This window comes from Saccopteryx bilineata, chromosome 2 (assembly GCF_036850765.1).
Source record: "Saccopteryx bilineata isolate mSacBil1 chromosome 2, mSacBil1_pri_phased_curated, whole genome shotgun sequence".
In the NCBI taxonomy this organism is placed as follows: Eukaryota; Metazoa; Chordata; class Mammalia; order Chiroptera; family Emballonuridae; genus Saccopteryx; species Saccopteryx bilineata.
The window spans coordinates 284,983,443-284,998,262 of record NC_089491.1 but is presented as its reverse complement, the minus strand read 5'-3'; the positions used below and the strand labels follow the sequence as shown (position 1 = coordinate 284,998,262).

The window sequence follows — 14,820 nt, the reverse complement described above, 5'->3', positions numbered from 1 at the left end:
AAATACACTATTCAATGGTTCCAGTGCATTCAGAAAGTCGGGCCACCATCACCACTATTTAATTTCAGAATACTTCCTGTGTGTAGGGTTCTAAAATTTGAGTTCACACTACCACTGTTTCATCTCCTTCTTGGTGGCTGAGATTGAAGTGTTATGTTAGACACAGATGAGTAGTGACGTGACCTGAGGCTGCAGATACTTGCATACATCATAAAAATAAACCCAAGACACACATACCACAAGGACGCGGCTGCTGAGACCCACTCTCTGTTGTCGGGTCTTTAACCCCCCCCCTCTTGCTTCCCTGCACACTCCTTTGTCCATCAACATCCTCAAGAGAAATAGCTTCGCCTGGCCTGTGGTGGCAGAGTGGATAAAGCGTTGACCTGGAACACTGAGGTTGCCAGTTCAAAACCCTGCACTTGTCTGGTCAAGGCACATATGGGAGTTGATGCCTCCTGCTCCTTCTCCCTTTCTCTCTCTCTCTCTCTCTCTCTCTCTCCTCTCTAAAATGAGTAAGTAAATAAGATTTAAAAAAAGAAATAGCTTCGAACTAAATAATCTCTTAGGGTATCTTATTGCATGACGTTTCTGGGCCATTTTTATTTTTCAATTGACACAACCTTCCTAACTCTGTTGCCATGTGGCAAGCTAAAGGTTAAACATGGCATAGTAAGAAGTATGGATCCTAATGGTGATGAAGGAGTTGTTGGTGAACTGATGTTATGACTCGAAGCCTCATGGATTTTCCCAAATTATTAAGAATTTACATAACTAGGTCCCATGACCAAGATCTATGAATTATAAAGCTCCCAGGGACTAGATTACATTAATAAGATTAAATTTAGAAGATCCTAAAAGATATTTTGTAAGATCCTATCTTGGTATAATTAAGATAATTATAATTAGTTTCTTAAACTAGAAATTGAATATGTGAAACAACAAATCTGTGGATGATTGAAAACTATGTTGTCAATTGTCACCTTGAAAATGTAATTATAATTTGAGGACTATCATTTTGCAAGTATGTCTATCACCAAGTACAAATGTCTACACATTATTAAAGAGTCCAGAGATATGAGTGAGATGATGGATTGGCAAGCCATCCCAGTATCACAAAAGAAACAGTTATGGAGGGAACCCCAGGTGCACACAGGACAGGCTGCAACACACAAGCTAAAAAGAAATACCTGTTTTCAAAGCAAAAACAAAAGCTTTAGTTCTACTTTGATCCCTTAATAAAAACTGTACACATTAATGGTAGGCATTTTAAAAAAATAATATGCATTATGCTATTTATTTATATATATCTGCTTTGACACAAAAAGGTTTTAGAAACAATAACAAATTCAATCCCAGAGAGATTTTAAATACATAATTTTAGTCTTCCATTTCCCCCTCTTCTATTTTAAAGCACTCTTCCCAGATTTTATTTATAACGATGGCAGCAATAAGGAAACTAGAATGACGCAAGCAGTAGGAGGGCTTCGTGTTGGACTCTCAAAATTATTTCCTAATTACTGCTTCCAGCCTTCCTAAAACAGCGTGCTACGGAGATGCATCACAACTGGTCTTACTGAGGGGTGGTGGCTAGCTTCAACCTTCCTCTAGGAGCACCTCATGTGTTACAGTATCAACCAGAGCTGTGTGTGGGACTTTATTATCAGTTCTGTAGCCAGTTCTATAAACATGGGGAAAAACATACTGCTGTGAGATTACTGGGCAACAATACCTGGAAGATATATGAGGAGAATGAGGAAGAGACTGAGGCACATAAGGTGGCATTATTCCAGTACAGTAATACTTGGGTAAGCTGAGGCTACAACTACCATTTATTGCACAGTAACCACATGCTGGGTCCTTAACATACCCCCTCCCTCATCTTCACAGCAGTCTTTGAAAAGAATGTGGACACTCCATGTTCTGCAGATGAGGAAGAGGCTCTACATCTGGTTTGGGACAATGACCAATGGCACAGGGATTAAAAACTCCCAGTTTGGATCCCAAATCCTGGCCTTTATTTTTTTTGGAAAGCCAGGATTGAAACTCAGGTCTGACAGAAAGTCTATATACCCCGTCCACAGTGCCCATCTCTGAACCCCACACGCTATTCAATTTAGCAACAGAGACAAGATATACCGTGTGACCCTAGCTGCCCATGTCCAGCTCTCTGACCACATAACGCAGACTACACTGTTCCAAAAGTGGAGGTCACACCACCTTGGGGGACTGAATCCCTAATGCCACCTCAGTGCTGTTTGTTTGCTTATTTGTTTGTTTGGCATTGCTCAGGGTGCAAATACAGTATTCTCTTATCCTAAGTACTGACACGGACAGAAAGGGAACCATGTGTCTGTAGGAACTTGAAGAATTAAAACATGTTGAAGAGAATAATATTTCAGCTGGAAAAAATAAGTTTGAAATCAGTCACTGTATCATGGTAATAGTGTTGCTAATCACCGAAGAGATTTTTGTGAAAAGCCTGATTTTAAAAACCCTATTACATATTTAACCAAGATATTAAGATGAAATCCTTTTGGTTCTGACACTGAATTCTGTAGTGAAATGTCACTTCACTTATCAATCTGTTTGTAGAAATAAACATTGCAACAAACACCATTACTGTGCTCCATACGACCTTTGTGGCTTTTATTTGTCCTTCCAAATGAGTTTGTGTTTTTAACATTTGCTACAGACACAGGTGGGAGTGAAGCACTGTGCGCCACGCCTGGGACAGACCACCTTCTAAAGTCTTTGTGGGCGTGATCGCGCCACTCCTGGGACAGACCACCTTCTAAAGTCTCTGTGGGCGTGACAGGCGCGGCTAAAAGAGTACTTTGCCTTTTCCTTTTTTTCTCATTTTTGAAAGTAGTTGGGAGCCACTTTCTTTTTCCCTCTCTTTCTCTCAGCTTCTTAGGAAGATTCTCAGTATAAAACAGGTGGCGTTACCTACAAATATACAAACTGAAAGAAAAAATATATTACAGTGGGCTACTCAGAAGTCTCCTGAAAACGCACCTGGACAGTTCGCATGGTCGGAGCGTCTAAGTCAACCAGGAAGGAACGGGAGACTCAGACCGGCCACGACAGCTGCTTTCGGGTGGAGAGGGTACTTGGCCGGCAGATGCCCGCAGCCCCCATACCTTGTATCTGTCCATCGGGTCCTCCTGCTGCAGTTGGCTCTCGCGCATCGTCTGGTACTCCTTTTCATATTTCTTCAGCTTCTTGGTCGGCACCTGCAGGGGTTAGAGGAAGGCATGTTGGACCAGGAGATGATTCAGGAAAACACCTTTAGAGGTGTTTCCCAGCAAGTCGCGGGCATTCTCCTGCAGCTCGCCCCGCCTTAAGTTAGGGGAAACCATGCAGACTCCATGTAGGGTGTGCACACTTCCCCTGAAGTCTGTGGGGCATAGATTTTAGGCTCTGTGCCCCCTGGGGGCTCCCCATCACACTCTGCTGTGACTGCACAACAGCTGCTGCAGGTGATACAAAAACAATGAGTTTGGTCGTGTTCCAACCAACCTTTTTTACAAAAACAGGTTGGAGTTTGTCTGTCTTTGTTGTACAGTCTTACTCATATGACATACCCTTTTCTTGTTAATGTGTTTAACAGAGCTATTAATTCTGTTAACTACCTCTGTGTCAGTAAAATTCACACATAGTCTTCTACCGTGTTGAAAATAAACATTACTTACAACAATAAATACTTTTGAAATGGAGTTAACTGACCAAACAGGAAGAGGACGCTGAAGGCCGTCACTGTGCTGAAGGGGACAGTGGAAAGCCTCCTTGGCAGCTCGTCCTACTCCTGTGACCTTCATGACATCTTTGAAAGACAGGAGTCTACTCCCTTCTGAGAAAAGACTAGGACCTTGCAGAATCTTAGAATTTTACAGATAACTAAATAAGCATTTGGCAAAAGAGAACCCAGGGTCGGAATGCCCACTATACTTTCGTTAACCCCTTGGCGAACAGGTATTCAACCTCACTTCGCTTGAGCTTCTCCATTTGTAAAATGACAGTCAAAGAAATTTCTAGTTCACAATGGTTGTCAAGAAAATTAAACGATATAGGTAAAGCACTTGAAATAATGCCTGGTTCATGGAAATTTAAAAAAAATCTTTAAGTATTCCCTGAAAATGAAGGTACTGTAATCTGTATGTTCCATAGAACAGATCAAATCTATATTTAGGCTTCCCTTGGGCAATCAAAATGATATAATCCCTTTAGAAATCAAAATCTTAATGTTTAGGTCCTAAACTGACTTACAATGAAGAGAAACAGTCTACCTACTTACTTTTAAAGATTACAAATGTGTTACTTTGCTGAATTCTTTGGGACTTGGTGAAGGCTAGGATGACAAGCTGATATCTCTCAGTATCCGTCATGATGTCTACCCAAGTATCCCCTATGAGGCTCCCGACATATTGTTTCTTGTTTAGTTCAAAAATGGTACTTAGAGAACATATGTATGTGCATGCGAGAGAGCAACAGAGGATGGACAGCACCCAAACAGATATAAAATTATCATGTAGTTTTCTGGGATGAAGAAAGTTAATTCTTGTGCAGCGTTGGTAGTATAGTGGTGAGCATAGCTGCCTTCCAAGAAAATTAATTCTCTAGAATCTGGCCAGAATCTGTTAAAAAAAAAAAAAAAAAAGCAAAGACACCCATCTTACTGTAATGACTGTGTTCTTCCCACCCAGGACTACTCGGAAGTGTGGGATGATTGTTTCTCGCTGCAACTGGGAAGTTTCCTAAATTCAGACCAAACCTGGCAAACAGTGTAAGTCACTCAACAGCACCATGATGCCAATCTTCATCTGGCAAATGGGGGACTGGCTTCCAGACAAGAAGTTGGACATGCCTCCAGGGAGTAACTGAATTGCAAATCCTGTTGCCTGTCTTGAGAAACACTGATCTTTTATCACAGCCTCTCCAGAGACCTTCAGCCACATGCTGTGACTGACCAGAGTGCAACAGGAAGGAAAGCACCATCTGCCACAGTGTGGCCTCCGACCACCAGAGGAACAAGGAGAATCTGCATGATCATGAGATGATACAGCATTCTTTCCCTTGATCTTGATAAGGATCTCTATTTCTTCTCATTCCTTTTCTCTATATGTATTAATCATACACTTGGAAAAAAACAAAGACTCTCTAGAGGAAGTGGCAATCACTAGCACTGAAGGAAAAGGGAGGAGGGGTCGGAGCTTTAAGCAGTGACAGGTGTTTCATGTGTACCCCTGGGGGCAGGGGTCCAAGGGTCCAGGAGAGAAGTGACACGTATCATGGGGCAGGTGCCTTTCCCAGCAGCCTTTTGTCCACATATCAGAAGTATTTCAATATTTTTGCAACTAAATATCAGTATCAGTGGGTACCAGGCTGTACATCAGGTCTGAGGGAAGTATTTTCTATGTGGTTTTAAAATGAATCCACTTACCAATGACTCAATTACATATGGCAAGCTTGCTCTTAGAGAATTTCTTCTAAAGCCATATTTTTTAAACATTCAAACTGAGATATTTTTACATGTAAAAGAGTGTCCTTTTAAAAGTCAACCTTGCTACTTATGTTAAAAGGTTCATTTCCAAGGAAAATTTTCAAAACATGCATTAAACACTCTCAATAAGCTAATCCTTTCCCATCTGGCTGAGCGTCTAGGATGTTTGGCTTCAGCTGGCTCAGAGAAACAGAACAGGTTCCCAGAACAATATGTTGCTAGGAAACCGTCCAAGCTTATTTATCTTGTGCTGTGGGGTGATACTGAGCATCCACCTGTGAATGGCACACAGTGAAAGCGGGCAAAAGGGCAGAGAAGGAAGAGAGGAGAGCTGAGAGGAAACTCCTGTTATTTATGACAGAGAGAGAACGGACAGTTACAATTTCTAAAACTACATTCCAGGGAAATATTGATTTTATTTCAGGCACTGTAATACTGAGCTTGAAAATTTTCTTATTAGAGAAGGGAATAAAAGAGCCTCTTTAGTATGTAGTTTTAATTAAAAGAACACAAAGTCAGTCATCAACAGTTATTACAATGGAAACAACCTATTATCTCAAGAACAGTATAGGTTTCTCCTTAAGGCAAATAAATTTAACGTAAGTGTGCGTTTGAAGCGTATGTTATGTCTATCTAACTTTGGGGTCCAGTTCCACCAACCTTCCATGCTCAACCTGCCCAACACCTATTTGGCTAAATACGGAAAATGTGTTCAGAGAATCTACAACTGGGCCCTGCCTGGTTTGCTCAGTGGATAGAGTGTCAGCCAGGAGTGCAGATGCCCTGGGTTCAATTCCCAGTCAGGGCACACATGAGAAACAAGCATCTGCTTCTCTCCTCCTCCCTCTCCCATTCTCTCTCTTCCTCTCCTACAGCAGTGGCTCAGTTGGTCTGAGCACTGGCCTCAGGTGCTGAGGATGGCTTCGCTGGTCTGAGCATCAGCCTCAGGTGCAAAGGGTAATGTGGTTTGTTTGAGCATCAGCCCCAGACGCACTGCCAGGAGGATTCTAGTCGGGGTGCATGCAGGAGTCTATCTTCCCTTCTTTCACTTAAAAAAATACACAACTGTTTGTAAGTACAACTGATAATGAGAATTCAAAATTCAAAATAGTCTTTATTAAAAACCACCACCCAAATAAATAGAAAAAAAACCCCAGAACATCCAACCCTGACAAGACAACCTCCAACGAGTATAACAGCAATCATTTAAGTAATCAGCCAAGCCTGACATCTTGGACTTGACAACAACATTTAGGGAAGGCACCATTTACGACAGAACCAGGGTTTTCATCTTTTGCATGTTTTATGATATTTAGAGATATTTCACAATGTGCTTGGCCCTGACATGTGAATTTATAACATAACCATTTACACAGAATTAGTAAGTTGGAGACTGAGGAGACTGGACCCACTTGGCAGGACCCTGGACGGCACCAGCTGGTCGGAGCAGAGCAGTCTGGAGTCTGGGCAGCTCTGCTACCTCCTGGCCTGTCGTCCTTTCTGGTATTGTCTGGTGTTGGGCTACCGGGGGAAGTGTTTCCCAAACTTCAGTCATCTGAACACAATTGTCACTATTTTTGCCATAGCCCAAAACATTTTTCTTTATATCAACTAAAATATTTACATAAACTTATTTCACAAAAACAATGAATTTGGAAACAAAAATCAATGAAGACAACTGTGGTAGGCAGAAAAAGCGACCTCCCTGAGATGTCAGCATCCTAACTGCCGGAACTGGTGCAGTGAGGAAAAGTTTCATTGTGACCAGTGTATGTAAGCTTCCTTGCCCAGTTAGAAAATACATTTCCTCTGTGCTAAATTTTAACAATAGGCCAGTCACTTGTGAGAACTGCTATCCGTGGCCTGATGAATCTGCTTCTGTATTTCAGAAATGAAAGATATAGAAATATTTATGGATGGATGCAAATGCTAGCTAAGTAAATCACTATATATATATTTTTTCCTTTTTCTTTTTTTATTTCTTTAAAAAAATTTTTTTTCAGTTACACACTATATATTTTTTAAAAGGCTGGTGCAATATGGTTAATATCTTCCTGATGGTCAGAAGCCTGAGTACCTAAAAAATTCACAGACCATAGGCACCAGCCTGACGTACTGCTCTTGTTCATCACTCCAGATCACTTAGGATGAGAGAAATGGGCCCACTGAATATACTAGTTGTTGGACAGAGAACAAAGAGGAAGGATAAGCACCACATTTGGTGGTGATCTGGCAGAACGAGAGGGTGCCAAGTGTTCCCAATTCATAGTCACTTCTGCAAAGGCTTTCAAGATCTATCTGGACAGGAAGTGGACCAGTGCTCAGCAAAAGGAGCTTCTTTGACCGGTTTTGAGCTTTTAGCACTAGGAGGAGGGGGAACACAGCCAGTGGTATTTTACTCCATGGGACTGGGGGTAAAACACCTCAGAGGACATAAGAGCCCACAAATAACTACTCACTGTATTTTTCATTGAGGTATAAATGACATAAACATTATATTAGATGCAGAGGTACAAACTAATGATTCATTGTTGGTATAAATTGCAAAATGATCACCACAATAAGTCTAGTTAACACCCATCACCACACATAGTTATGAAATTATTTTCTTGTGATGAAATCTTTTAAGATCAACTCTCTTAGCAACTTTCAAATATGTAATACAGTATTGTTAACTACAGTCACCATGCCGCACATTACATCCCCAAAACATTTATTTCATTACTGGAAATCAGCACCTTTGACCCTTTTACCCACTTTACCTACCTGTCTCCCCTCCTTGCAAACATATAGGTTTTAGGATGCCAGGACCAGGAAAGTACCTGTCTCTTGTAACTCTAATGTAACTCTAATGCACAGACACGAGATGACTAGGTGTTCTCTCACTGAACGCACACATGCGGTCCACAGTGCTGCACTTGCTCCAGTCCCACCTGGCACGCCCAGCCTTCCCAGTCACTCAAGCCCGGGTGCATACACCTGTGACCTGCAGTCATGGCTCACTGCTGGGTACACTGTACTCGACAGAGCATCTATGAAAGCTTCTGAAATATCAGTTTCTACTTTCTTTACCATCTTCTAATATAGGCTGTCTGTCTCAATGCTCTAGCAATTTTTCGAGACTCTTGCATTTACAGAAACTGCTTATCTGCTCACGTCTAATTCCTCCTCCCCAGTCCTATAAATCTAAGCTCATATACTCTTTTTATGGAACTCCTTGGCACTTCTGCTCTACAGCTTTTCCACCAATAAATAATATCTGGAGGCAGAGTAATTTCTTCACTATGTGTGTGCTGACAACTAAATTTACAGTTTCCAACCCAGAACTTCTTCTACTGAGCTCAACCTACATACCCAACTGCTAACTTCATATAATCTTCAGGATGCTTTACATTTGAGACATTTGCAACCAGGACTCCTCACTCACCCCTACTCCCATCCTGTTCTTCATCTTCCATCCAGATGCTCAAGCCAAACACCAGAAGTCACCTTTGACCTCTCCCCGGCCCCCAATGAACATGAAATCAATCACTAGATCCTACTGAGTATGCCTCCAGATACCTCTCTAGCTTGTCTTCTTTTGAACCTCATTGGCGTAACCCTAGTTCAAGCCCGAATCACCTCTTGTCACTGCAATGCCTTCCAAACTGGTTACCGTGTCCACATGTGCTCTACTCCAAATCTTTTCTCCAGAGGGCCGCCAAATGTTTCTCAGAATCCAAATCTGATGTTATTTCCCTTCCTCAACTTTCTGATTGCTTCCTGTTGCACTTAGATGAGGAGAGAAACACCTGACATGGTTGCTGGTCCTGGGAGCTGGTCTCTACTTGCTCTCCCCTCATGCTCCAAGTCCATATCTTGCAAAGTGGGATTCACCACCCCAAGGAGTACAGAAAAGGACCCAAACAGATGCAAAAGACAAACATCAGAATTTCTAGTTCTATTTTTTACCTCCTCTCTTTAAAATGTCTACTGTTGTGCCTATTTTAGTAAGGTACATGTCCATAATTTATTTTAAAATGAATATCATATACTGGAGGTCAAAAGAGACAGCCAGTCTCAACCCCAGCCAGAGTCCTCTCCGAGGTCCTGTAACATCATGCCCTCCCTGTCCCGGGACCTGAGCTTGCTTTGCTTCTGCTGAGATGAATGTGGCACATTCACCTCGAGACTCCAGTTCAGAGTGCCTGTGGCATGATCCTCTACTTTATTAAGCTCCTCAAGCACTCCGGGTAGTGTCATTTGAAAACCCCTGGATTAAGTATCAAGTGCCAGGAAGGGAAGAGTAGAAAAGGCTAGAGACGCTTTTGGCAACTCACATGAGAATGTACCTACTAGTTCCTAAGGGAATATCCATTCTGAGTTTCAAACAATTTGTAAATAAACGTTAGGAGAGAATAAATTTGTAATATTTGGAAGGACTATTTTTGATGTTCTAAAATATTTCAAGAATCTATTATATAAACAGTTTGAGTATAAGGACAAAAATCAAGTTTTAAATAAGGAAAAGAATTCCATACGTGCATTGGGCACAATCAGCTAAGCAATAGCTCCTGTCCATGTTAGAGGTGGGGCAGTTCTGGTTAAATGGGCTTGCATATGAAACCCCGCTCTGTCAGACACTGGCTGTGTCATTTTATACGCAAATCATTTAACTCTCTTACTGGAAGCTTTGATTCCTTTTGTTCAGATGTAACACAAATGGTGACTTCTATAACTGAGCACATAACGCGTGTCACAGCACTGATAATGACCTATTATGGCATGTTTCCTCAGCCTCAGAGCTGAGCTGGGTTTACTGTGCCACTCCATAAAATGGGTGCAGAGAGAAAGCCTCAGCCACATGCGCAGGGACCACAGCAGTGACTAGCCGACGGGCCTTTGTGACCCCGAAGGCCAAGCTTTGATGGCAGTGCGTTCCGTCCTGCCGTCTGCATGACTGTCACCCAGCCAGCACACCGCGGCAGCCCCAGGACCCTTGCTAAGGAAGCCTCGTCAAGCAGCCTGCTACAGCCACTGCACTAATCCACAGCAAGATGGAGGAGACGCTGCTATTTTCACATCTGACTGGGAGATAATGGACCTAAGATAGCTGTCGCGTAGCCCAAAACAAAGAAGGGGTTCAGAAAAACACAAACACGGTCACCTTGAACTTTCCAGGCAGGCTGGAAAAAGGAGGTCATACAGGCCCTGTGGTGGAAGAACCAGAGATGGTACTCTGGGAGAAGTCTGGTTAAGACTCTAGAGAGTATAAAGAGGGGCCGATTGAATGACGTGCTTTCCTCTGAGTCCAGCCTCTGAAAACAGGTAATGAGGCAGAAACCACCCAAACATTACAGGTTAGAGCAAACAGCCCTATGGTCTGTACTCAGCCTCGCGCCCATATAGAACGTTTCAGAGGCCAGTGACTTAGCTGAGAATGCCTCCTTCTCTGTTACTTCCTGTGTGTCCATTTGCAGGGTGTCTCCCGGCTCCCATGCCCTACGCACCATGCGTGCACATAATGCCGGACCTCCTTCACCGCATGCAGCCATGGTGATGGGGTCGCAACCAGGTCTTCTGTTGGTTTTTCAATGTTTTCCTCTGACTCTTTGCACTTGAAGGACAGAGAAAGACATTCTGTCGCTTTTTCTTGTGAGCAAAAAAAATTCTTCTCACTATATTGGTTATCCTCCATTTTAGGCGGTACTATGGAAATTCTGTCATCTAGCTCTTTGCAAACATTAAGAAGCAATAATATCTGAAGTTGGTATACTCTTATTTCATCTCTTTTGGAGGGAGGTACTCCGAATCCACTGTAATACCTCAAGTGAAATTCCACCTTTGAATGAGTCTTTGGTTAGAAATGCACCACTTAAAATTTTTGCACTAGTGTTTGAAAAGTAGAATGACTACTAAGTGCTAAAAACTAAGATTGTGAGATAGTAAGTAATACACTAAACCTGGCTCCATGGTGAATGGCGGTCTGATTCCAGGGAGTAGATTAACCAGATGAAGTTCCCACACTGGACCACAAAAAGCTGATCCAGCTCCGCACATAGTGAGCTAATGAAGCTTATTTAAAACTAGACAATGAGAGAGGAGAGAGAGGACGCTTGGGGAGCCCAGTAACCCTGTTCTTTATTGTCCACCAGTGCTCCGCGCATTATGATGGTGCCGCCTGCCTGCGCAGGGCTCTGAGGGACAGAAGCAATACTTTTTTGTCAGTTGCTGCAGGCAGTTAGATTGGAGGTCAATACTCATGCTCATGGGGGTGGGAAATGCTATAGACATTAATGCGATACAAAATTTAATTCAAGACTAATATGCCAGTGTTGTATGAAAGGAGAGGTTAGCACTCCCCTTGACAAGACTAATATGCCAAACGATAGCTGTATAGAACACCCTGAGTCTTTAGATTCAACTTCAGCAGAAATCTGGGCTGGATGGAAAGGGGGAGAAAGAACAGTGTGCTGACCTACCTTCGAGGGCGGCGAGGGGCAGGTGAGCAGCCGTCGGCAGCGGTTCTGAGCTGCATGCGTGGCGGCTGCCCTGCCATTTTTATACCTCAGCCTTGTCCACATGGGAAGAAACACATCCCTACTTCGCATTTTCAAAAATCACCCATTCAACCAATCTTTAGTGGCTGCTGCCTCTTAGCACGCATGGTTCCCCAGGGACAAAGCACTGCCTGTCCCCTCAAGGAGCTTCTGGTTGGGTGGGGAGGAAGTCTTTAAAGACATGACCACAGGATTAAAGATTAAGTAATCCCTCACTCACAAAGGAAGGTAAACCTCTGGGGGGGGGGGGGGGAGTAAAGGCGGATCATGCCCAGGGCTCTAAGTCTGATTGCTCCTCTAAGGGGGACACTGAAGCTGAGATCTAAGAGTAAGTCAGCGGGGGACAAGTCGGGTGTCCCCAGCAGAGGAACAATGGGCACAGATGGGGTGAGAAAGAGCAAGGCTGGGATGTAATTTGCCAGGGCCTGTACAAAACAGTCGAGGCCCCTTCTTCAAAGTGATGATATGATTTCGAGATGGTGACAGCATTAAACCGAGTGGGGGGACCCGTGTGACTGCCCAGGACATGCGCCCATGCAGCCGGCCTTGGGAAGGAGGGGGTGCAGGGGAACACAGTGAGGAGAGGTGCTGCTGTGCTGAAGAGGGGTGGGAGGGGCCCAGGCAGCAGGGACTGGCTCCAGGACCAGGTCACAGACCAGGTCACAGGGCCCCAAACAGTTCCCAGAGAACCACTGGGTAAGCCGGGAAGTACTCCATGCTCATGGAAAGACAATGAGGACAGTCTCTGCTTTTCAGAAGCATACAACTCAGGGGTCAGGAACCTTTTTGGCTGAGAGAGCCATGAATTACATATTTTAAAATGTAATTCCGTGAGAGCCATACAATATATTTAACACTAAATACAAGTAAATGTGTGCATTTTATGTAAGACTAACACTTTTAAAAGTACAGTAAGTCTCTGAATTCTTTTTAATAACGTTGTTATGCTGTTGCTAACCAATGATGAATAAAGTACTTCTTACCATTAATGCGACTTTTGGTGCTGCATGGTTTTGCTGATGGCTTTGTAGTCTGGTTGATACATGGTGAGGTTAAGCTTCATGCAGGTATTGAGACTTCCATCCATTAAACGGGATCGTAGGTTGGTCTTAACGTTCTTTAGATGTGAGAAAGACTGCTCACATGCATACGTAGAGCCAAACATTGTCAGTATAGCAATACTCACATGCTGCAGTGTGTGGTATGTGATGGGAAGCACATTCCAAGTTTTGACAATCAGCTGGTCCATGGGTTGAAGTTTTTTCATTTCTCCCCACTTGTGTTTGCTGTCATGCAAATCTTTCCAAATCTTCATTCAGTGACTTGAACTTATTCACCCACATGTCTGAGGCCTTCAGGTCAGCAGCTTGTAGCTCAAAATCTCTGACGGAGACAACGGGGATGTAACTCAGGTCGGCGCTGTCCACTGCACACTCGTGTGGATGGGTGATGAACTTAAAAAGATGAGTGCGCTCACGAAATTCTCCAAAGTGCACTTTGAATGACTGCAGGAGATTAGATGTGAAGCCCGCTAACTGCTGGAGATCAAGATGTTGAGCAGGGTCACTTGCTGTGCATGCATCTTTAAACTCTCCCAGTTTTTTCAAAGTGTAGTAAACGACCTGTCTCAATGTCCCGATGAAGAGTTCCAGCTTGTTTTCAAATGCAAACACTGCTTGTTGAAGGGATAAGACTGTATTTACAACGCCTTGCATTTTCACATTGAGCTGGTTCAGATGTTCAGTCATGTCCACGAGATAGAACTTCAGGAGCCACTCAGTGTTAGCTAACTCAGGATGCTGAATGTTCTTCATTTCAAGAAAAGTCCGGATTTTGCTCAGACAAGCTGTTAAACGGCCGAGCACCTTCCCTCTTGACAACCAATGCACATTGCTATGCAGAAGCAGACCAGGATAATTATTTCCAACTTCATCCAGCAGTGTTTTAAACGGGTGATCATTTAAAGCTCAGGCAACAATAAAGTTGACCACCCGAATGACCAGCTACATTACCTCACCAAGCTGCTTGCCACACATCCGAGCACAAAGTGCCTCCTGATGTAGGATGCAGTGAAAACTTAGGATGGGTCTCTTTTCATGTTCACAAAGAAGCGCTATGAATCCTCTGTTTTTCCCCCACCATCACGGAGCACCATCAGTACACACCGAAATAAGTTTATCCACTGGTAGATTTTTTTCTTTAGTGAACTCAGTGAAAGACTTGAATAAATCTTCCCCTCTTGTTGTCCCTTTCATAGGCAAAACAGCGAGACTTTCCTCACATAGTGTGTCACTGACAGCATACCTTGCAATCACGCTGAACTGAGATAAATGGTTTACGTCTGTTGACTCATCCAAAGCGAGAGAAAAGAATGGTGCTGCATTTATGTTCTTTACTTCAATTGATTTGCCATCATGATGGTACATATGATCGTGAACAGTTTTTGCCGACAGAGGCATGTCTTTTATTTGTTTGATTATCTTGTCTTTATCTGAAAAGTCGTCAAAAAGTTCATTGGCAACATCAAACATGAATGTTTTGGCACACTCACCATCTGTGAATGGCTTTCCATTTCTCACAATTGTTAAAGCACCAGCAAAGCTAGCCGAATTCCAGTCACCTTGTTGGGTCCAAACATGGAATTGCTGCTGACTAGCTTACACTCTGCACAGTAGCTCTTGACATGCTTTCTTCCTGCTGTCCCCCGCTGGATATTTCGATGCAAATGTAGCATGGCATGTGTTGAAGTGCCGCTTTATATTTGACTGTTTCATTGAT

The 14,820-nt window shown here is 43.1% G+C and overlaps 1 protein-coding gene and 1 pseudogene across 7 annotated transcripts in view; one reads left to right on the top strand and one right to left on the bottom strand.

Annotated features, from left to right (window-relative positions):
- RABGAP1L (RAB GTPase activating protein 1 like) overlaps positions 1-14,820 on the bottom strand; it is a 603,348-nt gene that overhangs the window by 27,230 nt on the left and 561,298 nt on the right. For 5 of the 7 annotated variants that reach the window (XM_066261195.1, XM_066261197.1, XM_066261198.1 and 2 more), the window contains one exon: positions 3,144-3,236. In XM_066261195.1, the coding sequence (XP_066117292.1) occupies positions 3,144-3,236 (93 nt within the window). Of the gene's footprint in view, positions 1-2,623; positions 2,965-3,143; positions 3,237-14,820 lie in introns of those variants that run through there. The other 2 variants (XM_066261196.1, XM_066261201.1) reach the window with 1 other exon arrangement.
- On the top strand, positions 11,815-11,855 carry LOC136327605 (U6atac minor spliceosomal RNA; annotated as a pseudogene).